Source organism: Ascochyta rabiei, chromosome 12, assembly GCF_004011695.2.
Source record: "Ascochyta rabiei chromosome 12, complete sequence".
Lineage (NCBI taxonomy): Eukaryota > Fungi > Ascomycota > Dothideomycetes > Pleosporales > Didymellaceae > Ascochyta > Ascochyta rabiei.
This window is the reverse complement of record NC_082416.1, coordinates 587,710-611,656: the sequence shown is the minus strand read 5'-3', so window position 1 is coordinate 611,656 and position 23,947 is coordinate 587,710. Positions and strand designations below refer to the sequence as shown.

The following is a 23,947-nucleotide window of genomic DNA, read 5'->3' as shown; positions in this document are numbered from 1 at the left end:
CAAAGGCGAAGGCGAAAGTTGAAAGTAAAGGCACCTCTTGAAGACCAGAGAAGACCAGAAGTAAACAATGCCATATGCTATTATTCCACAGCTTGAACACCAGCACAGCGCAGCACAGCACAGCACAGCACAGCATGCAAAGCGGCGCCTTGAACACCGGGTGCTGGAAATCTACGGGCCACTCACTACCTGCGAACTGCAGAATGAAGAAAACTCCATAAACGAAGATGCAAAAACAAAAACAAGACTGCCCAAAGCACAGGCAGAAGCAAAAAAAAAAAAAAAAAAAAAAAAAAAAAGACCAAAAAACGCCGAAGCTATGCATGTACCCCATGCCCCGTCCGTACCCCGGTCTAATACTATGATGTCTCTCCTTCTGGGAGAACAGATTCCGTGGAAGCAAGAGAAAAACGCAATCCAAACGCCGTGCTATGCAAAACCCATCATCTATGAGGTTTACTCGCGCAAACTGTCTCGTTCGTCGGGGATCCTCGGATTCTCAAACGGCAACATCATGGTGCGCAGACTCGGCGATGTCAGGCCTCTCCTTCGCCGCACGAGGCTGCCGTACTGGTTGTCCTTGACCGTCTCGGGAGTCCTGGGCTGAGCGGCGTCTTGCTAGTCCGCCGTCGAGCCGCGTCTCACACCGTTTGCAGAGCTAAGCTCGCCTCCACTTGTGTCCCTCCTCCGTCTTACAATCTGCAGGCGTGGCAGAGGCGGCGCGCCGGCAGGAAGGCTGTTCCCGTTTCCGGGTGTGTCGTTCTCAAGATTGAAGTTGCTCTGTCTGCGCTTTGTGATGGCCTCGCCTAGTCTGCCGGCGGCGCCTTGGGCGCGTGCTTTGGGTAGGCGTGAGCGCTCCGGTACGCCGGACCGAGAATTAGCTTGCAGGTGCAAGAGGGAGGAAGTCGCATCGCGAGATGCAGGTCGAGCGGTCGAGGGACGTGGCTGTGCCGTGGGTGATGCGAGGGCCGCGAAGGAAGTGGATGATCGTGCAAGGACTGGGGCTTTGGAGGAGCGACCTGCTGATTGCGGGGTGGAGTTCGGGTCTTCGATAAGATCCCACATAGAGCTGGATGACTGTGTGCGAGTGATGCGGTCGCGACCACTACCAGGTGTCGAGGTCATTGGCGGGACAAGAAAGTTGCCCTTTAAGCTTGTTGGCGTGGGTGGTGTGAGACCGAGCCCTGCACTGGCTAGCGTGGAGCCGCTGCTTGAACCAGAGCCATCGCGTCGGCCGGAAGAAGAGGCAGGACGACGAAGGTTCATGCCTATGTTCGACGCGCGACTCAGGCTTCGCTTGCCGTTAGACGTAGATGTGACTCCGTTCATTTCGACCTCGTCACAAGCCTGGACAAGCTCTTCCGCCATCTGTCGAACGAGGACAGCAGGGTCTTGTTCCATGAGCCAGGTGATGCGCTCGTAGCAGCCGAAAGAGCGGATCAACCAACATCCCTCTTCTCTGGCGTCGCAGATGGTTCGAAGGATGCGCAACAAGTTCAGGCGTGTGACAGCATCCTTGTGGTTGAGCTTTTGCTCTGTGCGGGAAAAGATTTCAGGGACTGCTAGCGAGGCAGCGATGGGCGGTGAAAGACGGACAAGCTTCTGAAGCGGCTCGAGCATGTTTTCGAAAGTTGAGCGTGACGGACCTGACGATGTGTAGGCGGTGATGATGGCTGACGTGAAATTGGACTGTGCAGACAGCAGATACTGCTCGACTCTAGCAGTCTCTTCCTGAAGCCTGCGAATACTGTTAGCTGGAGAACCTGGATGACAATCAATCCTACATACCAAACAAAGATAGCATCTAGAGCCGTGACCGCCCAATTGACGTCACCAAGCAGCGACACGTAGAATGCGAGTCCCTTTGCATCCCACAGCATCTTGCGAGAGACCTTGCCGGAGTTGACCATCTCAAGCAGCACAGGCAGTGCGAACTCCTTCAATGGTCCACCATCGTTCACAACATCCTTCAGTAACGGGATGATGTCGGACAATGCTGCCTCTTCCTGTCGACTCTTGTTGTGGCGACAGAGATTATACATTGTGTTCAAGATCTGGTTGGAAATCTCACGCTGGAAGGGTGGCATACGGTTTGAGTCGTTGCCAGATCTGTTGCTGCTTGTCTTGGAGCCTGATTGGCGTGTGGCCTTCAGCAGCTCGATAAGGATATCGATCGCGTTCGAGTTTTGTAGTGCTTCGTGTGTCGAGGAAAGCGAGCTTAGGTTCTTGATGAATTTGAGCATAGTGATCTGGTGAGGCGGCGCCATCTTGCGCAGGTCCTTGAGTACACCTGTGATTGTTAGCTATCGTGTGAAAATCAACAAGAACTTTTGACTTACGCTTCAAGATCATGCGATCCGCCACAAGATCCTTGACGTGACTCTCGGCCTGACTGAAAATCAGGAAGATATGGACAATCCGGCCAACAATGAGTCTAGCGACCTCGCCATCCTCTTCGACCATCCTGTTCAGCACCAACGACAGCGGATACAGGACACTGCTTCTGCTGAATATTCTACAGAAGTCGTTTTTGGGTGTGGGGCCTTGAAGCTCGAAAACGCCGTACACTCCGTTCACGCCTATCAGCACTAGGTCGCGCTCAGCGTCGATGTCTTCTTCGAGAAACTCCACCAGCACGTTGATGCCACCACAACCGATGAACATCTGCATAGTGAGTGTGCTGGTCTGATACATCTGCCGTACAAAGGCCGCGGCTTCCTTGCGGATGTCGCTGGGATACCTTTTGTATGCAAATTGGCAAATCGTGGGGATGCCTCCCAGAAAGGACAAGCTTTCTTGAGCCTCTGCATCCTCCAAGATTATCAGGTTGATGATCTTGAGTAGTGGAAGCACGAGGTCATGAGGGGGAATGTTACCCAGTATCTCCAACACTGGAAGCAGACCATGGCTCCGCAGAATGATTGAGCGTTTGTCTGGTGCCTCGTACAACACCTGGAGAAGTTGATCTGCGATGTCGAGGAGAACGTCGTCGGGCTGACTAAGCTTCAAGCAACTGACCAGATGTTCTGTCATCTTCGTTAAGCGGTCATCGCGATCTCGAGCGACGTTATTCTCGAGGTTGATGGTGTCAAGACCGTCTTCGAGGTTCGCAAAGGGGTCCAAATCGTCCTCGTCTGCGATCATGAACGAGCCTGACAACTTGGACGTGATCATAGCAAGACTACTATGCTCGCTACCACTATCACTTTCGGTTGTTGCAGGGAGGGTAGACTGAGGACCACCTTTGATGTCGCCAACGATTTCAGAGAAGTCGTCGCCTTCATCCTCGGCATATTTCTGTATCTCGATTTCTGACTGCGTTCGTTGTAGCTTGCGGATTGATGCTATGCTCCCCGATCGCTGCCGTATGGTTCCGCTGCCCTTGGGGTCTCTTGTTGACTTTGGCGCGGACTTCAGATCGCTTGGATGGAACAGTCGTGGCGAAAAGGTATCTGCAGGTGAGCTGGATGTTGCAGTAGCAAACTGCGGTTGTTGAGGAACAATTACAAATGGCTGTGAATGCTGCAGCGCTTGAACACGCTTCTCAAAGGCATCTTCATCTGCAGGCAAAAGGTCCGAATAATCTTCCTCCTCTGAGCTCTCGCGAAACACCTGACTGTTCCTGTTGGGAGCCACTGGTCTGGATTTGGAGGCCAGAGATACCTGTGGCACACCGCGCAGGAAGGCTGTCTTAGGCTGAGCGTCGTAGCTACGACGTTCTTCGTGCTGCGACGCATTTGATGAAGATCTGGAGTTGGATGTGGATGTTGACGCTGACGTGGAGGATTTGGTTTTTGGAGTCCCCGGCCTAGCTTTAGCGGACTGTCGTGAGCCAAAACTACTCGAGATGCCTTGTAGATGCTGCAAGTTCAGCGGACTCCTCATCGTAGCCTCGCCATCGCCACCGTCAGGGCCATCCACGACGGCCTCGAAGCTTGCAAACGCCTTTAGCTTGTCACCTGAGAACAGTCCACCAAAGTTGTCTTGCGGCTTTCGATGCGGCGGCATTTTCAGAGCCCGCGGTGAGATGCTTTCAGCGAAGTCGTTATCCCAGTTGTCGTCGTGGTCAAGTTCCGGTGAGCGGAAGGACTCTGCAGTCGGTCTTGACTTGGAGATGTTGAGATGATCGACGTTGACTGGAGGCTTGCGAGCCGCTACTGCAGCACCGTTTGCGTGTGCAGGGGACGGAAATTGCTGCGAGGGCTTCTGTACGCCAGATGCAAGTCGTGAGCTCCTGCGTAGCGAGTTGGGCGACTTGAGCGCCTCGTTCCATTCCTGCACCGACTTGACTGCTTCTTGGTATTCGGTGGGTTTGGTGGGTACGGCGGGTACCGTGCGTTTGGCGCTCAGGATCCACGGATGCTTGAGCAGTCGTTTCGCAGAGATACGCAGGGTGGGGTTCTTTTGGAAGCATTCCATCAGGAACTCGCGGAGCAGCTGGCTGTGTTAGTTGTGTATTCGCTTGCTGCGAATTGTAACACTTACTGGTGAAGCACTTCCCGGTATCGGTGGGTGCTCGTCGTTGACAATCCTGAAGAGCGCCTGCATGGGTTGCAGCTTGTGGTACGGTGGCTTTCCTTCTATCAGCTCAATGACTGTGCAACCAACACTCCAGATATCTGAAGACGTGGTAGCGCCGGACAGCTCGATGACTTCTGGTGCCATCCAGTACGGGGTGCCTACGACGCTGGACTGATCCAAGCCCGACTGCTTGGTGGCCACACCAAAGTCGGCCAGCTTGACGAGCCCTTCTTTGGTAGTCAAGATGTTGGCGCCCTTGATGTCCCTGTGTATAACACCCTGCTCGTGGAGGTAGAGGAGTCCATGCAGAACCTGAGACATGTACAGGGCGACGAGGTTTTCTGGAAACTTGCCGAAGTTCTTGCAGATGCTGTGCAACGAGCCGTTCTCGCAGTACTCTAAAATGATGTACAGGCTTTCGGAGCTGCGCACGAAGCCGTGGTACTTGACAATGTTGGGATGGTTCAGGTTCTTGAGCAGGTCGATTTCCATCTCCATGTTCTTCAGGTCTGCGGCGCCCAAGTTCTCGAGGCGCACCTGCTTGATCGCGACGGTCTCGCCGGTGCCCCAGTTGAGGGCTCGGTAGACACTGCCAAAGGCGCCTTTCCCAAGACAGTCGCCCAGCTGGTAGTCCTTGAGGCCAGCGACATCCTGGGCGGCGCGCTGTGCAGCTCCCTCTCTGCTCGGGCGGTGTTCACGCTGCTCGCGGTCGCGGTCGCGGTCGCGGTCGCGGGTCTGGGCGCCGTGGTTGGACGAGGACGAGGCCTTTTTGGCATGGCCGGGCGTGCCAGGGTAGGCAATGGACGGCTGCGAGGGGCGCGAGCTGGAGGCGCCGTGCGAAGGCTTCGAGGGGTTGTGGGCGTGCAACACCATGGTGGGCGCGCACAGGGCGTAGGGCGTGTGGCGTGTGGCGTGTGGCGTAAGGCGTGTGGCTTGTCGTCAGGGCCGTGACCGGCTGGCGGCTGCTGCTGCTGCTGCTGCTGATCCTGCTGCAACTGCTGCTGCTGCTGCTGCAACTGCTGCTGCCCTATTCGCGTGGCAGGCTGCGTCTGCACGCGGCGGTCGAGGGCGGTGAGTGCGGCGGTTGCGGTGGTTGCGGGGGTGGGTCGCGGCGTTGGGCACGCATGTCCTCTCGTACAAATTACTATCGTGGAAGATGCAGTCGAATCCTGCGCTGTTGTTGTTTGCGCCTGCACGAGTCGCGCAGACTCGTCGGCGGGGTCTGTGGCAGGCGCCCTGGCCGTTCTATGGCGGTCCTGGGCTGCTCGTGTGTTGGGGATCCCAGCTGCGACGGGGAACGGGCGCGCGTCGTGCAACTGAGCCCGAGGTAGCCTGCTACTGCGACGAGCCGGACAGGGACAGCGACAGGGACAGGGACAGCGACAGGGACAGGGACAGCGACAGGGACAGGAACAGGAACAGGAACAGGAGCAGGAGCAGGAACGGGAACGGGACGGCGGTGGGGAGCTCTGCGTGCGACGCCTGAGCCTGCGGCGTGCACTCGAGCATGTGGGGTATGACGGCGAGGTGGAGGTGGCAGTGGGAGAGAGTCAGGTCGAGGTGAAACCGCTGCGGGTTCCGCATTGCTGGGCCGCCAGGCGTCATTGGAGACCTGGCCAGCGAGTGGGCCAGCGCACCACCTGCCGCTCGCTGCACACGGCTCCCGGAACAACGACACTCGACTTGGCGCCATGCAGCCCGTTCAGCTTCGCTCGCTGCACGACCTGAACCGGCCTTGGTTATGTACCTGCATAAGCAACCGGTCCGACCCTCACGCAATCAACACACGTGCAGCGACCATTCTTTGACCCCCCCTGTCCATGAACCCGCAGATCCCGAACACCAGTCTTGTTGCTGTCTGCCAGGCTTAACTGCATCCGGCTCAGCGCAAAGCATCAAAGAACCGCAGGCCAAGGCAGACCACGCAAGCAACCACGGAAGACCTCCCAAGCTCAACCAAGCTTTCAATCGATACATCACAACCGAAGAGTGACGCCATCGCTGGTCAGGTCTTGTCGCATCCAGACCTTCATCTTCAACTAACATTGCTATCTCGCTACTCTTGTCCACCTCTCCACCTCTTTTCATCGCCTATGCATCTCGCGTGCGCCCAGTCACTTATCGTCCGGCGACCACGTTCAGAACACCGCCATCCACAGCAATGATCTCGCCGTTGACATAGGCGTTCTTCGTGAGGAAGAGCACAGCCTGTGCCATCTCCTCGTCCTGGCCCGCGCGTCCTTGGGGAACATGGCCCTTCTCCTGGATCTTCTCGTCCGGCAGCTGACTCTTCTGCTTGTCGTCGCTCTCCTTTGCAGTCATCTCCGAGGGGAAGTAACCGGGTGCGATCGAGTTGACTCGGACCCTCAGTTGCTGAAACTCCGCCGACATGAGCTTCGTCAGGTGCACTGTGCCGCCCTTTGCGGCGTTGTAGCTGAAATGACCTTGAGCGTGGCGCATGATACCGGACATGGAGCTGATGACAATGACAGATGCTGAGAGATGGCCGTGGCTCTCGGGGCCTGCTTGGAGGAGCGGAAGCAATACGACTGTAGTGAAGTATACAGAGCTGACGTCGGTGTTGTAGGTCTCGGCCCATCCTTCGAAAGTCTCGTTTTCCCAGAGCTTTGCCTTCATATCGGTTGCCTTTTCCGCATCTGGCTCGGCCTTTTCGCCGCTGATACCAGCTGCGGCGACGAGAAGGTTGATGTACTTCTCCCTCTTCGATAGCTCCTCATACATCTTCTCGAGATCAGCCTTCTTGGTCACATCGCACGGGCTCAGCGCGATGATCTGGCCATCTCCCTGTGGGCTATGAGACTTGACGGCCCTGTCGAGGACTTCCTGCCCTGCAAAGAGTCAGTATCCTTTTTCTGGTGTTGATGGGCGAAACCTACGTCGGCCTGTGATGTACACCTTTGCACCTGTGGTCGTCAATTAGTTTGATTCTAGACAGGGCATGCGTGGGAAGTCTACCATTAGCAGCCAGAGCCTGTGCAGACATCAGACCAATACCGCTGCCACCCCCAGTGACCACGCAGACATAGTCCTTTACAGAAAATAGCTTCGAAGCTTGGAGGTTGTGTGTGCTCGCCATTGTTGATTGATGTGAGTGAATAGCGTTCTGACTGTCGAGGTTTGCTTTTGTGTGGAGAGGTACAGCTGTTTACACAAGATGAGATTTTATAATTACGTCTGGATTGTCATAATGGCGCGGAGGGGAATGTTTCGAGGAATGACGTACTGGCGATGCGTTCGCGCCTTCCGCAGAACGGCTAGAGCCAAATACCCAAACTGGCCTAGCACCTCGGCTCCACTTCAATCTCAGCCGCAACGCGTCTCCTCGACCTCGACATCTTTTCGCGCGGGTGTTGTACTTGGATAGGGTTGCCTTCTTGGGCGTTGTATATTACTTGTGTTTGACTTTTTCCATCACTCTCGTTTCACCCCTGCCTTTATCTAGCAGACCCGTGACACAATTTTCACCAGTCGCCTTTTGCGAACTTTCCGAAGTTTTAGAGCTTACAGCACGTGCTCTTGAACTTTCACTCCGCAGTCTGCCGAAAGCTGCGATAACCCCTGGCGACGTTCTCTCGCTGTATTGATATCCCTGCATCGCCAACTTCCATTCTCTCTCTTCATCATGGAGACCTCGATGTCGCCATCCACCGATTTGGTCATGGCAACACCGGCCAGCAACGATCTCCAGACATGGCCCGAACCTGTGGATACACCTGGCATACTTCCACGTCATCTAATCAGAGACGCTTCTTCACGGGTTCCGTTGCTCGAGATACTGCATCGCTTGCTTTACCGTCTGCGGCCGAACACCCATAGTGATCTTGACAAAGTCTTGGCGGTGATAGCGCTCTACAGCGCTGCCGTACCTGTTTACAAGTATCTGAAAGAGTTTGCTATATGGGCTTTCACTGTTCAGATCACTATACCTGAGCACGATCCGTAAGTAGGGCTTAGTGTCTTGGTGATATCGCTGACCCCGACAGTGCTGCCAAGGATGTGCTTGCCTGGATGAGCTCCGAGGTGATCCAAAATCGCCGGAGTAGGAGCGCTATGATTGTGACTGAAGGGTCGCAGCAGGATGAGATGAACCATGGTCGTCGGCTTATGATAGGACCATCAGGTCGGGTCGGCAACCGCAACATGCAAGCAGTCGTGGACAACGAGGTATCTTGCCTGCCTCCTATCGGCACACGGATTTTCTGGTACGTCGTTCAATTCTTTCCTAGACCGCTTTTGTTTTGGCCTGCGAATGTAGCTTGAGTTGGACCACTAACTTGACAGGGTTGGCCTTCGTCCATACCTGTTTGATCGTGTAGGAGGCACAAAGGAGTCAAAATTTTCTGGTCCCAATGGAAGCAGCTCCCTCGACACCAGCGGTAGACTCCAGAACGCACTTGTCATTACTACGCTGGGTTGGAATCTAGAGCCCTTACGTAATTTTGTGGTCAAATGCCATGCGTGGAAAAAGGCCAATATGACTGGTACAACGACAGTGTACTTCGCTGGAGGCAGCCAATACGACTATGGTGGTGGGCAGTGGCAGTCAGTATCCAAGCCTGTCAGAAAACTTGATACCATCGACATGGAGGACAGTGTCAAGTTGGACCTTGTTCGGGACGCCGAGTACTACTACAGCGAGCAATCGTAAGCTGCCTCCTTGCACTCGAAAAATAAGGCATGGCGCATGCTGACTTGTCAGGAAACAATTCTTCGCAGACTGTGGCATTCCCTATCGACGCGGGTATCTTTTCCACGGTCCGCCTGGCACAGGGAAAACGTCCTTCAGCGCGGCTCTTGCAGGACATCTTGGCTGCGATATCTACCACATCAACCTAGCGGCTAACGATATTACCGACGGCAAGCTGCACAATCTTTTCCTGGGTCTGCCGCAGAAGTGCGTAGTTGTTATCGAAGACATCGACTCGGCCGGAATCGGTCGAGAAGTTACTCCGGAACTCAAGAGGGTGGCAGCGGATGTAGATCTTGCTGAACAGCTGATGGGCGCGCAGTGGCGAGGAACAACTTCACATCATGCGCAGCACGGGCAGAAAGGCGGTAGCCTCATTACCCTCAGCGGTCTACTCAACGCTATCGACGGGAATGCATCTCAAGAAGGCCGGCTGCTCATTCTGACCTCGAACAACCCCGATGCCCTCGATGCGGCGCTTACACGGCCAGGCCGCGTCGATAAGAGGGTGTACTTTGGTAACATGAGCAAGTCGGCTGGAAAGAGCATCTTCATGCGTCTGATCGGCCGTTCAGCGCTTGCCCACGATGCGGTCTTCTCGATGGCATACATTGAGCAATGCGCAGCAGAATTCGCCGGGAAGGTGCCCGCACATACTTTCACACCGGCGCAGGTCCAAAACTTCCTGCAAGGATGCCGCGGCGACCCCATCAAGGCACTCGCTGAGATTGATGCATGGGTCGCGGACAACCGTCCCACCGCCGCTGGAACGTCATCCAGTCCAGTATCGAACGCGACGATGGTGGAGGCTGAAGAGGGCGAAGTCGAGACCTTGTAGGTGCTGATCGAAAACGCATGGGTCGCTCTGAAAAGGCTGGAATGATGTGGTTTGGATGAGTAAGATATAATGGTTGTGTATACTATGTAGGGTTTGTCTTCGGCCAGTCTGTACATCGCAGCGCATCATCGAACACGCACAAGAAGTTCTAATATCCCATCACCAGCGATCCACAGACCGTGGAACAGCAGTCCATCATGCATTCTCCAACCTTGGATTCTCCCCCTCACTCACCTCTACTTCACATACCCAAACGTCCACTCCCCACCTCCCATGAACCCCGTTCCCTCCCTCTCTCCCCCTTTTCCAATACACTCACCTCCTTCCCCCCATCCGCCAAGCTCCCGCATCGGCGCCGGTACAATCGGCCGAACCAGGCGCTGATTAGTCGAACCAGGCGCTGATTAGTCGGCCGATTTCCCGGCAGCAATCGACTCCCCTTCCCTTTCTTGCCCGAAGGAGAAGAACCGCTTGCGCGTATCGATGCCGAATCGGCGGACTTTGCGCACCGATGTTCCGATCGCTGAACAAGTACTGTGTGTGGGATAGTGGGATAGTTGGGGGGGGGGGGGGGGTGATGAGTCAGATTGGCGGCTGAGGTTGTTGGAAACGGAGCGGAGAGCGTGGATTCGTTGCAGTGCAGGTTGTACTACAGCCTGCAACGGTGCATGGAGTGCGTGTGGAAGCCGTCCAAGGACAGTGTAGGTATGCTGTTGCTGTTGCTGTTGTTGTTACAAACTGCAGTGGTCTGAACGAGCTTTGCATCGAACGCGGCGCACCGATGCGGTGAAACGGGCCGATGCGGTTGGCCTAGGAGTTTCGCTCTCGTGACGGCGGGCGGTTGGGCCCGCGGAATTTGGATCCCCGGCGGTGACGGTGGCGGTCGGATGTCGGCGATGGGTGCTTGAACCCCAGGTTGCGTGCATCCGCGGGATGTATGAGCTTGCACTCTGCACCGAGTGAAGAGGAAGGGATAACTACTAATTACGGCGAAATCGTATTGTGTGGTTGGTCAGATCCTGTATCCAGGATAGGGACAGCTGCCCCCGGACAAATATATGTATATGGAGTAGTCAGATAGAAGAAAAGAGTCGCAGTGCTACTAGTTCCTATGTTGCAAAAAAAAAGTCATGTGTAACGGTAAACCTTTACATTCCTTGCAGTACAGTGTGCATTGCCTACTTCAAGCAAGTAGCTCTAGAGAGGCCTCCAGGTGATAACGCAAAGGTGCTGGACTGATTCTGCTGTCCGGTGGCGCATAAAGGCAGTAAAGGCAGTTCGTGCAAAAGAGTTAGGTTGGGCAAAAAGTAATATTCCGTCACGGGGAATCGAACCCCGGCCACATCGGCACTTGCTATGAGAGCGATGTATCCTAGCCACTAGACCATAACGGATATGCTGCTTTAATGAAATAGGGGAAATATTTATAAAATATATTGTCATAAATCTGATTGAGAAAGGGTAGAAGATCAACGTCAGCCCTGACGGGGCCTATCATATATGAGTCCATCTACAGCACTACTCTCGCAGACATTAGAGTCCTACTTCCTCCCAACGTGATCGAGCACCCACCCGATGATTATTCTGCACAAGCACCTGACCAGGAACGAAGAGAGGCGATCCTCAGGATTGAAGGATTTCCAGGTCACCACTCTGGAAAAGGTTCCAAGAAGTCAACCAAGTACACGAACTTGACTCAGTGCGACCTACCCAGTCACTAACCTGTACCGGGACCGCCGGTTGGACGCTTCAGACTCAAACCGCGTCAGCAACCCTCTTGAAGACACCACCGACTTAAAACATACCTCAACGAGCTCGGCATTCGTAACGTGACAAAGAGCTCTTTCAGAGCGCGAGAGCGCGAAAGCTTTAACCAAACCTGAACGTTGGAAGGACGCCACAGTGACATGGTTGAAGAGCTTCAGCCCTTGCATGACAGTCAAATGCGGATCTTAATACCTGAAGTGCAGGTAGCCGAGTTGCCCAACTCTGCGTTCTGCCGTCTTTGAGCCCTTCTGGAAAGCTGTCAAGACGGAGCTGGCTATCTCTTGCTGTATCAAATCAGGCCCTGGAGGTGTTTATAACGAACTCATTGAAAAGGCTCAGTACTCTTTCGAGACTAGAAAACAACTTCTTACAAAAGAGTGCATTATCCATTATAGGAGATGATTTGACTAAGTCTTAAAGATGGTCATACCACAAGTAGTGGTGTCATAAAATAATACATAGAAGCCCAAAAATATCCGCTCAGACTATATTCCAAGTCTGATCCATACCTCTACGAGGTCTACCAAGGCTCACTTGCACATAATGTTTAATGAAGTCAAGGATTGCAAGGCCTGAGTTTAGTACATGAGTACTTGTGTGCTTAGCACTGGCGAACGTAGAGGCCAATGGGGCTAGGGTTGTAGTCCTGGAAGTAGTCGAGAGAGAAGTCTCCGCTGCTGCAGATCTCGTAGCTGACAGTCTGGCCAGCAGCGCAGTCACCAGAAGTGATGGCATAAGAGTTGCCGGGGGCGACGGACATTGATGCGAGGTCAGACTCCTTGCCAGGCTGGTTGGCGTAGGTGGTCTGCTGGCTGGCGGGACTCTTGAGCTTGGTGAAGTCGACCTTGCCGCTACCGGAGACAGTGAAGGAAGAGGTCTCGAGGTCCTTCTGTTCAGGGAACAGGAAGAGGACAGAGCAAGTCTTGCCGGAATAAGATGTGGGAATGTCGAAGTTGAAAATCGAGCAGGTGTGGCTATCGACCTTGCCATTGTAGGATGTACCGAAGGCCTTGGAGGGCTGCTGGGAGTCGACAGGAATGATGAGGTGGGGGTACTGGTATGCACCGTTCAGGTCAGTAGGGCACTTGTTGCCGGACTGAGCGGGAGCAGAAGGAGCGGGGGCCGAGGGCTTAGGGGCAGGAGCGCTCTGAGCAGGGTAGCTCTGGGCGGGCTGAGATGGCTTAGGTGCAGGCTGGCTTTGGGCGGGCTGCGAAGGCTTAGGAGCGGGAGCGGAAGGCTTGGGTGCAGGAGCGCTCTGAGCAGGGTAGCTCTGGGCGGGCTGAGATGGCTTAGGTGCAGGCTGGCTCTGGGCGGGCTGCGAAGGCTTAGGAGCGGGAGCGGAAGGCTTGGGTGCAGGAGCGCTCTGAGCAGGGTAGCTCTGAGCAGGCTGCGAGGGCTGGGGAGCAGCAGAGCTCTTAGCGGGCTGCGAACCAGCGGGTGCGCTGGACTGTGCGGAGCCTGATCCACAGGATCCAGCAGAGCTCAAGGAGATCTCAACGCACTTGTCCTGGCCAGCTACGGGCGAGGTGTAGACGTTGTACTCCGTGTCTGTAGCAGGGCAAGCGTAGAACTTGGAGCTGCCGTTGTAGGTGACAGAGCCGCTGGAACCCACGGCGAAACCAGTGGTAGGGCTAGCACCAACATCGCATTGGAACTGGGTTGTGGGAGGAGTGAGGATGCACCCGCGGCCGTTAGAGTCAGTGAAACCACCACTGCTCAAGCAGTAGCAGCCGGTCGGGTGACCACCACCGACACGGTTCTGACCGTCACCGAGCTGGCCCAGAACTCCTGACTGGCCACCAGAAGCCTGCAATTGAATGCATTGGGAGGCCTCACGGGCAACGAAGGCGTTGGCACCAAGGCCGAACGCGACTTGAGCGAAAGCGTACTTCATTTTAAAATTATCTGGAGGTAATTGAGCGACTGAAATAAGAAGAGCTGAAGTGGAAGATGTCTCTCAATCTCGAGCAATGGGCATGCTCTTATAGGTAGCCAGGAATTATACATACTCGGGTCAATGACATCGAAGCAAACACCACGACCCACCGTAACGGCCCACAACACGATGGCCATGCTCGGTGTAAAGTCGATTGCAGGTGTGTCAACCAGCTTGTCGTCAACGATGATGTCAAGCAGCGCAAGCTCAGAAGCTGTCACAGGCCGAAGCTTAGACGTGGGAACAAGATCCGTGGTGCCTAGTGTTGGTACGTGGGAACTGCTGGAAGAGGGAAAATGTCGCAGTCACGTAACAACATCGACAAGCATTGGTTAGTCGAGCGAGCGTTCCCCAGAGTTTTTCAACGCCAAAACCGTTAGCTAGTCGATCACCGGCTGGCTTGGGATTTAACGTAGCTAGATAGACAGGAACATTACCGCAAGTACAACCCTGGATCGCGGTAGCCGGTCGATCGAGTTTTCCAAATTTATGAAGAGGCGCTCATCCCTCCATGCCGGTCGCCTCTAGCTGTGTGTTTGGCCAAAAACAGTGCTTATCGTATTTTTACTTGCAGCGCAGACTATCAAATCGCAGTAGCTTGCAGTAGCAAGTCTCTTCACCTTCTGTGGTATGGTACTAAGAATGGACGATCGAAGAGGAACAGGTTTGGTCCAACACGCGTGGCAAAAGTGGGTAAGCCGGGTTGTTCTCAATTTAGAATTTTCAGGTCCGGAAGCTCCGATATACGCATGAGCAATGAGGGATCAAGCTTTCCGTGGGGACACTAAAGTTCGTCACCCCAGAGTCTGGTCGACCAGGATAATGTGTGGAGTAAGGGCGTGGTGATGATGCAAATCACGTGCAGCCGGGTCGATTAGTTTAAGTTGATTTAGTTTTAGGGCAAGAACAGCGCCGTTGGAGTGGCGATAAGAACTCGGGTCGCCGAGCGTGCCGAGACTACTCGTAGCGTCGCAATGGAACAACCTTTGTCTGTTCTTCTCTTTCCAGCCGTAATGCCCGAGGATGCCGTCAGGATGATGGAGGTGAACATCCGTATAGCCGACTCTCTTGGTGAGGTTCCGACCCGTGCTTGCTGCTTCTTGTGCTGTAAAGGTCTTCTTGCGACCTTGAATATCCAGAATCCCCAAAGATCTACAAACCCAAGCTCGTGTTAGGCTTTGTACTCTGCCTTTGCAGAATTTCGAGGTCCGTATGTCTCGTTGCTTTAGTGCTTCTCTGTACCAGGTACGGCCACGGCACAATCCGGAACTTGCGGCTGTTAAGAAGCGAGGACCGTTCCAGTCGAAATCCTAATTGTGAGTGGGCAAAACCATGTACCGTTCAAGGCTAGAGGTACTTCAGTCCCATGTCCTCTTATTCCTATCGCACACCTTTGCTGAGAAGTGTCCCTTCGTCGCTCTCTTTTGCCTACGTGAAAACAAACATGCGCGTTCACATGCTGCAATGCTGATACTCATAGGATTACCAAGACATGTAATCGGGATGGCAGTATACGCTCTGTGATGCTTGTTATGGGATGAATTTACACAGTAGGGCTCGGAAGATGTCAAACGAGAAGCGCGACTTGATGACATCACACTCACCATCGAACCTGGAAGGAATCGCAGACGACAGAGCACAGCAATAGGACACCATTTCATTCACCCTCTTGTTATAAGCCTTCAAGTAGGACTATCGGATTTGCGCAAAAGATTTGTCGGTGACTACAGCAAGCCTGCATTTCAGCCCCAAGTCAGCACTACGACAAGCGCTTGCACAGTCTTGCATGGCGCTAAACCTCACAAGTCTTCGTCCTCGCTCTTGGCACACCACCTCGGCTTTCTAGACCAGGACATTGTGGCTGATTAGGGCCTAGATATGCTACTATCAGCCTCACGAGAAATTAATGGCGTTCTGGTAGTAAGCAGACGATACGGGCTCCAGGTTGCTGTGTCTGCCAGGGGGAAAGGAGGCCTTCTGGAGCTGCTTTTTGCTATATAAATACTGACGACTGTCCGCACTATGCTTCTGATTGATAGTCTCGAACTTAACCAGAGGAGCAGTCAAGATGCGTCTCACTACCATATATTCGGTCCTCTCGGTCTTTCTCGTTGGTCTCACAAGTGCTGCCAACTCACTCCCTGAACTCCCTGTATCATGTCCACAGATTGTTCCTGCTCCCGCCCCAGCATCTCTTCCCAGCTACTTCCTACCCAAACCCATCAAGGACTCCCAACTCGACGACATCGAGACAATCCGGCAAACCCTCCACTTCTACGCCCTTGTTCTCGACAGCAAAGCCTTCCCATTACTCGACCGCGTCTTTGCTCCCTCTGCAGTCGCCAACTATTCCGGACTTGCTGGTATACTCGAAAGCCTCTCGGTTATTCAGACGTTTCTGCAGGGCTCGCTTGCGGCGTATCCCAAGACTCAGCATTTGATTGCTAACCATATCATTGATGTATGCGCGTCCAAGACGGCGGTGAGCCAAACATATTTTCAGGCTACGCATTTCCCCAATACGACGGGAGGCATTTTCACGGCGTATGTGACGCACCAAGATGTTTGGGAGAAGACAAAGGACGGGTGGAGGATCGTGTACAGCAATTTTGGTATCACGGTAGGTCTGTTGCTCGGCGTTAGAGAAATTGCTAACGAAAATACAGGGGAGGCGTTGAGTGAGAATACGTGCATCGGGTTTTTCCAATATATCATCCACCCCAGGGCTAAATATTCATGGGGTAGGAAGCGGTGTACATATACGTATTCTAAGTTACGGAATCTGCACGTCAAGTCTATACGTCTTGCCAGCTTCCACATCTTTCACGACTACTCCGTCCAATTCCTTCTCATCCAAAAATACCTTCACGCCTTCACGCTTGGTGCGTTTTATCTGTACCTCGAACGCCGCCCCCCGAAACAGCCGCGTTGCCTTGATGCCATCCCATCCCTTTGGCAGCTTCGGATCGATCTTCAAGCCCTCCTTAACACCTCTCAACCCGCATAACCCCTCAATGATGCATCTATAGGCCCAGCTTACCGTTCCCGTGTTGAACAGCTGCGAGCTGCGTCCAGCCGTACGCTCAAGATTCTTAGTACCCCAGCCGCCGCGGTAGTAGTTTGGTATAAATACTGGCAACTGACCCCGCGCCAGTAGGTCGTCTTCCGTGGGCCCCGCAATCATCGCACGAAGGCACGAATACGCACGGTCCGCTTCGTCGATGGTGTATAGTGACCAAGCGTAGAAAGCTGCGGCGTGGTTATACACACTTCCGTTCTCGCCTTGTCCAGGGTACTTTTGCGTAACGCGGCCGACGTCCTCGCGCATCGCTGTGAACGGAGGCGCGAACATGAGTACGCCGTATGGTGTTGTGAGCTGGCTGTCGATCTGTGGCAAGATCTTTAAAATCTTGTCTGATGAGGCTGCGCCGCCGAGAATGCTCCATGCCTGCGGATTGAGCCAAATGCGACCTTCTTTATCATCTTTAATGCCAAATGTCACTCCATCGTCCGTGATGCCTCGAGAAAACCAGTCGCCGTCCCACAGGTGCTTGTTCGCTATTTCATTGACCTCTCTTGCGCCGGAGCGATACTTGGCTGCGATGTCCGGTCTGTCGACTTGAGCGCAAACGTCAGCCCACAAGTTCACTGCGTAGGCGGTAGCCACTGTCAGCCAGCCTGACACGCCAACACCCTTTGGCCCAACCATGTTCATGGGATCGCACCAGTCGCCCTGTGCAATGTAGCTCAGACCCCGTGCGTCTCTCGCACTGGAGGAAAGCAACCAGTCCATTGCACGACTGAAGCGCTCGAAGACGGTGCACATGTCTCCGTGCATGCTCTTCACTTGCTTATCGAGTAGTGCGTAGTCCCCTGTTTCGCTAAGGTAGATTTCCAGCGCGATCGGTAACCATACGCAGTGATCGGTATGCGGAACCTGATTGATGTATTTCAGTTCCGCATCTTCGGTCAGCAAAATTCCATCAGGCATTGCGCCGCTTTCTTCTTGTTGGCCGACCGCAGTGAGAATTGCGTTGCGACAGACCTCTGGTTTAATGAAGCTCATACCCATATTGTCCTGCAGGTAATTCCGAGTTTGGGGGTCAGTGGTGAGTCGGTTGACATCGCCGTGGTAGTAGACTTGTCGTGGTAGCCAGTTGTTGACAAAGTTGTCGAGGTCTTTATCCGGTGATTCGATCTTTAGACATCCACTGCCGGCTGTCGTATACGACTCGTACTCTTCTCGGGCCTGTGCGAAGCCGCCTTTGCTGAGATACTTTCTTCGCATAGCGAGGACTTCTCCGTCATCATACGCTGGACCCAACAAGAACCGATACTCTTCAGATCCATTCGACTCAAGTTGAACTTGGTACTGCACAACAGCTGTAGGCGTCTCATATCTCGCATCGCTTTTGCTCAAGTGTTCCACTGCCAATGCCTCCGGGGCATGCAAACCCCCCTCGCCCTCAAACGCCTCCTGCCTAGCTTCCCAGGCTACCGGCTTCTGTTCACAAAGGAAAAACGTCATGTCCTTCAAGTACTTCGTTTTCGGATAGTCTTCTGCTTTCTGATATGGCGTCTTACTGCTCGCCACAATGCCACCTACTGTCGGATTCCACTCCGCCTCCTGATTCATCCAGGACATATAGCCGAAGGGAAAGTAAGGATATACGCTGATCTTCCGGCTCCGGTTCGAGATGTTGGTAACTTTTACGCACCATAACTCAGCAACGTCTTGTGTAGGCAAAAGTAGGCTCATCTCAACTCTCACTCCATCCTTCTCCACAATCCATTGGATATCACTCTTCCCCACTGAGAACACAAAACGATCCGGCTTCGCTCTAACGGGCTCATGAGGCGCCGACCAGGTCTGTCCTGACTCTTCATCTTTGATGTAGACAAATCGTCCAGGGTGATGCGCGTAGTAGTTTTGTTCCGGCTGCATGAAGGTTTTGGCTTCGAGATTCGGTGCGTGGACGTATTTTGCTGGTTCGGGCTGCATAAACTGGGCGGTTGCATAGCCGCGACAGGTGACCTGGATCATCATCTTCTGGTTCCAGAGGAAGCCGCCGGCTTTTGGCATTGCGGTGGGATTCGTGAGTTCATAGCGGTTTCCGTCGTGCGTTGAGCGGATCATAGTTAGTGATTTTCAAGCGTCGTATTCAGAGAAGGTACGAGGGTAGTAGTCACGAGTGGGGCCTCTAGTTGACTGGATTTTGTGCGTGTGAAGATGGATGTCTGAGGAGTGGTAAAAGCAAAGAGAGTGAGTGTCCGCAGATGAGCATCTTGGAAGTCTTGGACGGGACTGGGGTCGGTATAAGGGTCGGCAAACAATAAGCCGTACAAGGAGGAGAACAGAGGGGAGTAAGCGAAACATCGGTGTAGTAGTGTGGGGTTCAGCCTAAAGTGGTAATCCTGAGGCGGTTAAACGGTCCGTGACGCCTTTAGCCAAGCGCGATGCGCGCTCGTCGGGGTGAACATCTTGGCATACGTTCTGTGTAACGTTAGACTGCAGGCGTGAACTCCCAGGACTGCATGAATCGCCTGTGATCGATTGAGATGGACGTATTGAAAGTGTAACATTTGAAAGAATTCCTCCTCACTCCGCAGATCGCATGTCAACCCCATTATCAGTTGAGGCGACTCGGGATATGTTCACCTGCTGCTCACTCTTACCTTTCTCGGCCGGTCTAGTAACCATGACATACTTGCCAGTCTCCGGAAAGGGTGTCTTCCTTGTAGTCACAGTCTCCTTCGCCCGCTCATACTTCTTCGGCGCTTTCTCCCACCAAGAAACTCGAGTCACAACACCAGATGTCCAATACCTCACCTCACCATCACTATCAACGCTGACATACCCATCATGATCGCCGCCGACCTTAACACCGCTGTGGAAGCCATTGTTCGTCCATGGAGTATTCATATTTTGTGGGTGCACAAATAGCTCCTTCAGATTGCACTGGGTGTCATAGACAAGACTCGTGCCGTCAGACATATACAGATACAGCAGCCGTCCATTGCCCAACCACACCACTTGCAAAACATTTACCAAAGACTGCAGATTGTTCTCATCTTCAACCTGGTGATGCTGGGCAATCGTACCATTTATACCATCGAAAGAGTACCAGACATAGGCGTGCTTACCGGCACAGAGTGCAACCTGTCACCCATCCGGGTGCCAGGCAAGGCTAGGAGAACACAGGTCCCGAAGTGTACCAGAGAAGGATTACATCTTATATAACGGCAGCTAGACCGTTACATGAACTCTAGACAATGTGCTTCGAATCAGCAGAAAATGCGCCTGTCCAGCTTCGACCATCTGCATGCGTGACCCACTCAAGGTCTCCAGTTGTGGCAGAGCACATGCGAAGAGTCCCATCCAAGGAGACCGAGGCAATGTGATCGTCATCAGGGCTGATTGCAGACCAACATATAGCGTCCTCATGGCCTGAAAGACGATGAAGCTCCTTGCCAGCTCGGACGTCCATCACGACGATGCGGGGTAGGTCCTTGGACTCTCTCGAGCTCACGTTAACGCTGTTTTGTGTGTGATACAGAAATAGTCCACCGTCGCTGCTGAACGACGTTGAGTTAAATTTGCCGAGCCGGGCGTCGTTGAAGATCGTGTTGTGTCGGCGGCGATGAGCCGTGTCTATAACACTTAGCAACTTTGCGAAGTCTTTGTGCAGTGAGGTCGCGTCAACGAACTCTCTGGACCACTCGTGTTTCCTAGCAAGATCCGGAAGGACCGCATCGATGGCTTGTGCTGCATATGCAGATGCGTCGATTGGCTCTTCATGATCCAGCAAACGCCCATGATGATCAAGCTCCCAGAAGACAAGTCGGTTGTGTAGACCAGACTTACTGTCTTTGTCTGGCGTGCTGCAGACAAATATAGGCAGGTTTCGTCGAGGATTCAGCTAATCTTCCTTCGGTCGCTTTCTCGTCCGATTGTATAGGAGGACAGAAGACGACGTCGCCTGCGCCATCGAGGACCTGGCGCAATTGTTGCGACTCCAAATCGTAGACGAGGATACGCTCGTGATTCGACGTTACGGCGAGCAGTTTTTTGTCTGGGCTGATAGCAGCGGTGGGGCTTTCCCATAAGTGTTCTTGATGTTCACTCTCGATCGCGTCTTCCGAGTCAATGGTCACTTTCTCATCTCCCGGCACTTTTGGATAACCAGGGGCGTACTGCGCTGGTTCACCATTGAGTTTGAAGTCATGCAACGGCTGCAGTGGAAAGGACCATGCTTTGACGAAGTCTTTGCGCGTGTAGCATTGCTCCTGCGCTTGTACAGTACTTTTAGGAATGGTCTCGGCGGTGGCCATGTTGAGTAGTTATCTAGGTATATGTTGAGAAGCTGTGATTTATGCTGTTGTCGTTATGGCTGCCTGAAGCTTGGCCGCCACTTCAACAAGCCGCGTTCCGCATTTGATGCACAGATATCTGCAAGAGAGCAGCAGCGAATGAGAACGCACATGACACAGAATGGAACATGGAAATCACACCCTAATTTCCGAGGCAGCAGGAAAAGAGGAAGCGTAGTATGGAAAGACAGAAAATGTATGAGCTGAAACGAAACGCCAATCTCATGGTTCGCCGACCACCCGTCAAAGCTCAACCGCTCCGAGGAGCAGGAACAGCGAGGGTAGTGCAGCAGAGAAAGATGCCAGATTGGCTCACCAATCCGAGTTACACCACTGACGGCTACCACCAAAGCAGCGCACGCCCGTGGCAACACAGGGTTGTTAATCTTGGGCGTTGCCTTTGTTCAGCAACCATACATCGACAGATGCTGGGAGAGTCCTGACTGCTGAACCCACAAACGAGGTCCAAAGACTTCGAGTGTGTCACGCCCGTGTAGTAGTTAAGGGAAGAATTTTAGTACCTACCGTGAGGTGTGCAAATCCGCGGGATAAGCAACGTGACGTGTGATCAAGTGTCTCCGGGCAGCCACATTATGTTGTCGCTATAGCGGCCGCCTGCCCGCCTGTGTTTTCGAGGTTGCGTGCATGAGGTCTAATTCGATCGAAATCATGTGCTGTCTGGAAGAACGCTGTGAGATCAGAAACGAAGGAGGCGCAAAAGGGCCCACACTTTTAGCGCGTCTTCTAGCGTGTACCGTGTCCGTGCGCGTGATGCCCAGATTCGCGTGACGCCCCACCAACACCAAATACACTAATCTTTAACGCGTCACAACACAACCAATATAGATCTAATTTAATTAGCAATAGAAGCAATTAAATCCTTAAAACTAGGAGAGGATTTTTTGTATAATAAAGTTGCAGCTAGGTTTAGTGTTAATAGATTAACGTTAGCTTAGGGATACTAAGGCCTTTAGGTATTACACATAACTAAGATTATTAAATAATAACAACTTAACCTATAATAAGAGATAGAGCTAGTAAAGTATATAGAATTACTTACTAGCTGTTACTTACCTCCTATATAAGAGATAATACAGAATTTTGCGTTACTACTAGCCTAAAAACTAGTCTCTAAAAGCTAGGTTACGTGTTTTATTAATAAGTACTCTATCTATCTTATCTTGCGTTACTTAACTAGGATAGATTGCTAGTGTTATAACGCTAATTCCTACAATAAATATAAGCTCTATTTTAACCTACTATAGCTTAAGATTACTAAATACTTAATTAAGCCTTACTATATATATAATATAGATAAGAAGGGCTTTATAATTAGACAGACTACTAGAATAAAATATATATTTAGCAAATGTATATAGATAAAGGGAGAGGTTAAAGCATCTATTTAAGATAGTAACTAGGATTAGTAGACGCTTGTAGCGTGTGTGTGTGCTAATAGATTAGTGTTACTACCTAGGCTTATCTACACGTCTAAGAAGAGCAACATTAAATTAGACTAGGTAGCTAAAATTAAGCTAGGGGTATACTTAGTAATAGTTACCTTGTCTCCCTTAGGATAGTTAAATAATAAGATTAGGCTTATATAGCTAGAGCAGGTGTTTAATTACTATACTAAGGAGAAAGCTTAGAGGAAGTAGAGGTTATTAATACTAGATAGCTATAGATCCTACGTAACAATAGACTTTATTAACTACTATAATAATAACAAGATACTCCTAGCTATGTTACCTCCTTACTTAACCTAGACGCTCTAGCTACTTAATATAGTGCTGTTTAAGCCTCTATTAATAGTATACTTAAAAGCTGTTATAATAGAGATTTATAAGTCTTAAAACTACATAAATATTAAGAGAGCAGACTTCTTTTAGCTCTTCTATTAGGCGTAGATCTCTAGCTTTACTAAAAAGCTAATACTTAAGTCCTTTAACATAACAGGTATCTATCTACTTAATCCTAATGTTATCCTTAATTACTTTACTAAAACACTACTAGAGAGCTTAGAGAGCTTAAATTTAGATACTACGTTATCTTCTGTTTATAGTAACAAAGACTAGCTTAAAATAGAGATATTGTTATAGAGGGTTACTAGAGATAAGAGTAGTTGCAACGCTAAAAAGATAAGATAATTAATCTACTATATCTTAGTTAAGGCCTTACTCCTCTAATATAAGATAGATAGCCTTAAAAAGATACTTAAGAAGTAGAAGAAGTATAAGAAGAAGAATAAAGCCTTAGATTTGTAGTAGCAAAAGGAGTACTATAGTAGTGCTGTTTTCTAGTTACTAAGGAAGATTAAAGAAGCACACTTCTGTAAAAGGATAAGAAAGTAAGAAGAGAAGAAGGAAGCACTTAGAAAAGCAACTAATAAGGAAGTAGCAGCTGCTAAGAAGCTAGTTAAGGAGAAGGAGAAGGAGGAGAGGTGTGTAGTAAAAGAGGCGGCTAAGGAGAGGTATAAGAAGAAGAAGGCTAATACAGCAAATTAGAAGGCTAAACAGGAGGCTAAAAAGCAGCGTTAATAATAAGAGCTTAATACTGCAAAAGCTATATAATTGCCTTAAAGGGGTAAGAAGAAAGCTTTATAAGCAACCTAGCTAAAAAAGTGTTAAAAACGTGCTTCTAGGGATAATGTTAGTAGACGTAGTCCCCTATCAGCGCCTCTAGCTGCCCTAACTATTACTACCTACAGCAGCTGCAATATTACACTTCTAAGTAAATATAAATAGGCTAAATTAATTATAAGCATTACTTTACTACTCTACTATAAATTCTTATAATAATAGCTATT

General features: G+C 51.8%; 9 protein-coding genes across 9 annotated transcripts, besides 11 other annotated features; 2 read left to right on the top strand and 7 right to left on the bottom strand.

The window, feature by feature from the left end:
• Positions 1–16: part of a tandem repeat that runs on past the window's edge.
• Positions 17–100: 84 nt separating this feature from the next.
• Positions 101–135: a tandem repeat.
• A 135-nt stretch (positions 136–270) lies between these two features.
• Positions 271–299: a tandem repeat.
• Positions 300–618: 319 nt separating this feature from the next.
• EKO05_0007276 (Non-specific serine/threonine protein kinase) lies at positions 619–5,394 on the bottom strand (the record flags this gene model as incomplete). Its single annotated transcript, XM_038943435.2, has 4 exons — positions 619–1,738; positions 1,789–2,290; positions 2,340–4,437; positions 4,486–5,394. The coding sequence occupies 4 exons, from the start codon at positions 5,392–5,394 to the stop codon at positions 619–621; spliced, it is 4,629 nt and encodes a 1,542-aa protein (XP_038794110.2).
• Positions 3,740–3,783: a tandem repeat.
• Positions 5,225–5,254: a tandem repeat.
• A 22-nt stretch (positions 5,395–5,416) lies between the features above and the next one.
• Positions 5,417–5,454: a tandem repeat.
• Positions 5,455–5,482: 28 nt separating this feature from the next.
• Positions 5,483–5,547: a tandem repeat.
• Positions 5,548–5,856: 309 nt separating this feature from the next.
• On the bottom strand, positions 5,857–6,126 carry EKO05_0007275 (uncharacterized protein; the record flags this gene model as incomplete). Its single annotated transcript, XM_059637009.1, has 1 exon — positions 5,857–6,126. One exon carries the CDS (start codon positions 6,124–6,126, stop codon positions 5,857–5,859), a length of 270 nt encoding a protein of 89 aa, XP_059492992.1.
• Positions 5,872–5,950: a tandem repeat.
• A 513-nt stretch (positions 6,127–6,639) lies between the features above and the next one.
• EKO05_0007274 (uncharacterized protein) lies at positions 6,640–7,618 on the bottom strand (the record flags this gene model as incomplete). Its single annotated transcript, XM_038943260.1, has 3 exons — positions 6,640–7,370; positions 7,419–7,445; positions 7,498–7,618. The coding sequence occupies 3 exons, from the start codon at positions 7,616–7,618 to the stop codon at positions 6,640–6,642; spliced, it is 879 nt and encodes a 292-aa protein (XP_038794111.1).
• A 546-nt stretch (positions 7,619–8,164) lies between these two features.
• On the top strand, positions 8,165–10,067 carry EKO05_0007273 (uncharacterized protein; the record flags this gene model as incomplete). The annotated part of the gene is made up of 4 exons (XM_038943384.1): positions 8,165–8,481; positions 8,526–8,744; positions 8,824–9,186; positions 9,242–10,067. 4 exons carry the CDS (start codon positions 8,165–8,167, stop codon positions 10,065–10,067), a joined length of 1,725 nt encoding a protein of 574 aa, XP_038794112.1.
• An 866-nt stretch (positions 10,068–10,933) lies between these two features.
• Positions 10,934–10,967: a tandem repeat.
• Positions 10,968–12,435: 1,468 nt separating this feature from the next.
• Positions 12,436–13,728, bottom strand: EKO05_0007272 (uncharacterized protein; the record flags this gene model as incomplete). The annotated part of the gene is made up of 1 exon (XM_038947231.1): positions 12,436–13,728. One exon carries the CDS (start codon positions 13,726–13,728, stop codon positions 12,436–12,438), a length of 1,293 nt encoding a protein of 430 aa, XP_038794113.1.
• A 1,400-nt stretch (positions 13,729–15,128) lies between these two features.
• On the bottom strand, positions 15,129–15,431 carry EKO05_0007271 (uncharacterized protein; the record flags this gene model as incomplete). The annotated part of the gene is made up of 1 exon (XM_059637008.1): positions 15,129–15,431. The coding sequence occupies one exon, from the start codon at positions 15,429–15,431 to the stop codon at positions 15,129–15,131; it is 303 nt and encodes a 100-aa protein (XP_059492991.1).
• Positions 15,432–15,838: 407 nt separating this feature from the next.
• Positions 15,839–16,448, top strand: EKO05_0007270 (uncharacterized protein; the record flags this gene model as incomplete). Its single annotated transcript, XM_038943408.1, has 2 exons — positions 15,839–16,390; positions 16,437–16,448. The coding sequence occupies 2 exons, from the start codon at positions 15,839–15,841 to the stop codon at positions 16,446–16,448; spliced, it is 564 nt and encodes a 187-aa protein (XP_038794114.1).
• A 95-nt stretch (positions 16,449–16,543) lies between these two features.
• Positions 16,544–18,907, bottom strand: EKO05_0007269 (Cellobionic acid phosphorylase; the record flags this gene model as incomplete). Its single annotated transcript, XM_038947232.1, has 1 exon — positions 16,544–18,907. The coding sequence occupies one exon, from the start codon at positions 18,905–18,907 to the stop codon at positions 16,544–16,546; it is 2,364 nt and encodes a 787-aa protein (XP_038794115.1).
• Positions 18,908–20,631: 1,724 nt separating this feature from the next.
• EKO05_0007268 (Cellobionic acid phosphorylase) lies at positions 20,632–21,102 on the bottom strand (the record flags this gene model as incomplete). Its single annotated transcript, XM_038943367.2, has 1 exon — positions 20,632–21,102. One exon carries the CDS (start codon positions 21,100–21,102, stop codon positions 20,632–20,634), a length of 471 nt encoding a protein of 156 aa, XP_038794117.2.
• Positions 21,103–21,893: 791 nt separating this feature from the next.
• Positions 21,894–23,947: part of a mobile genetic element that runs on past the window's edge.
• Positions 23,358–23,389: a tandem repeat.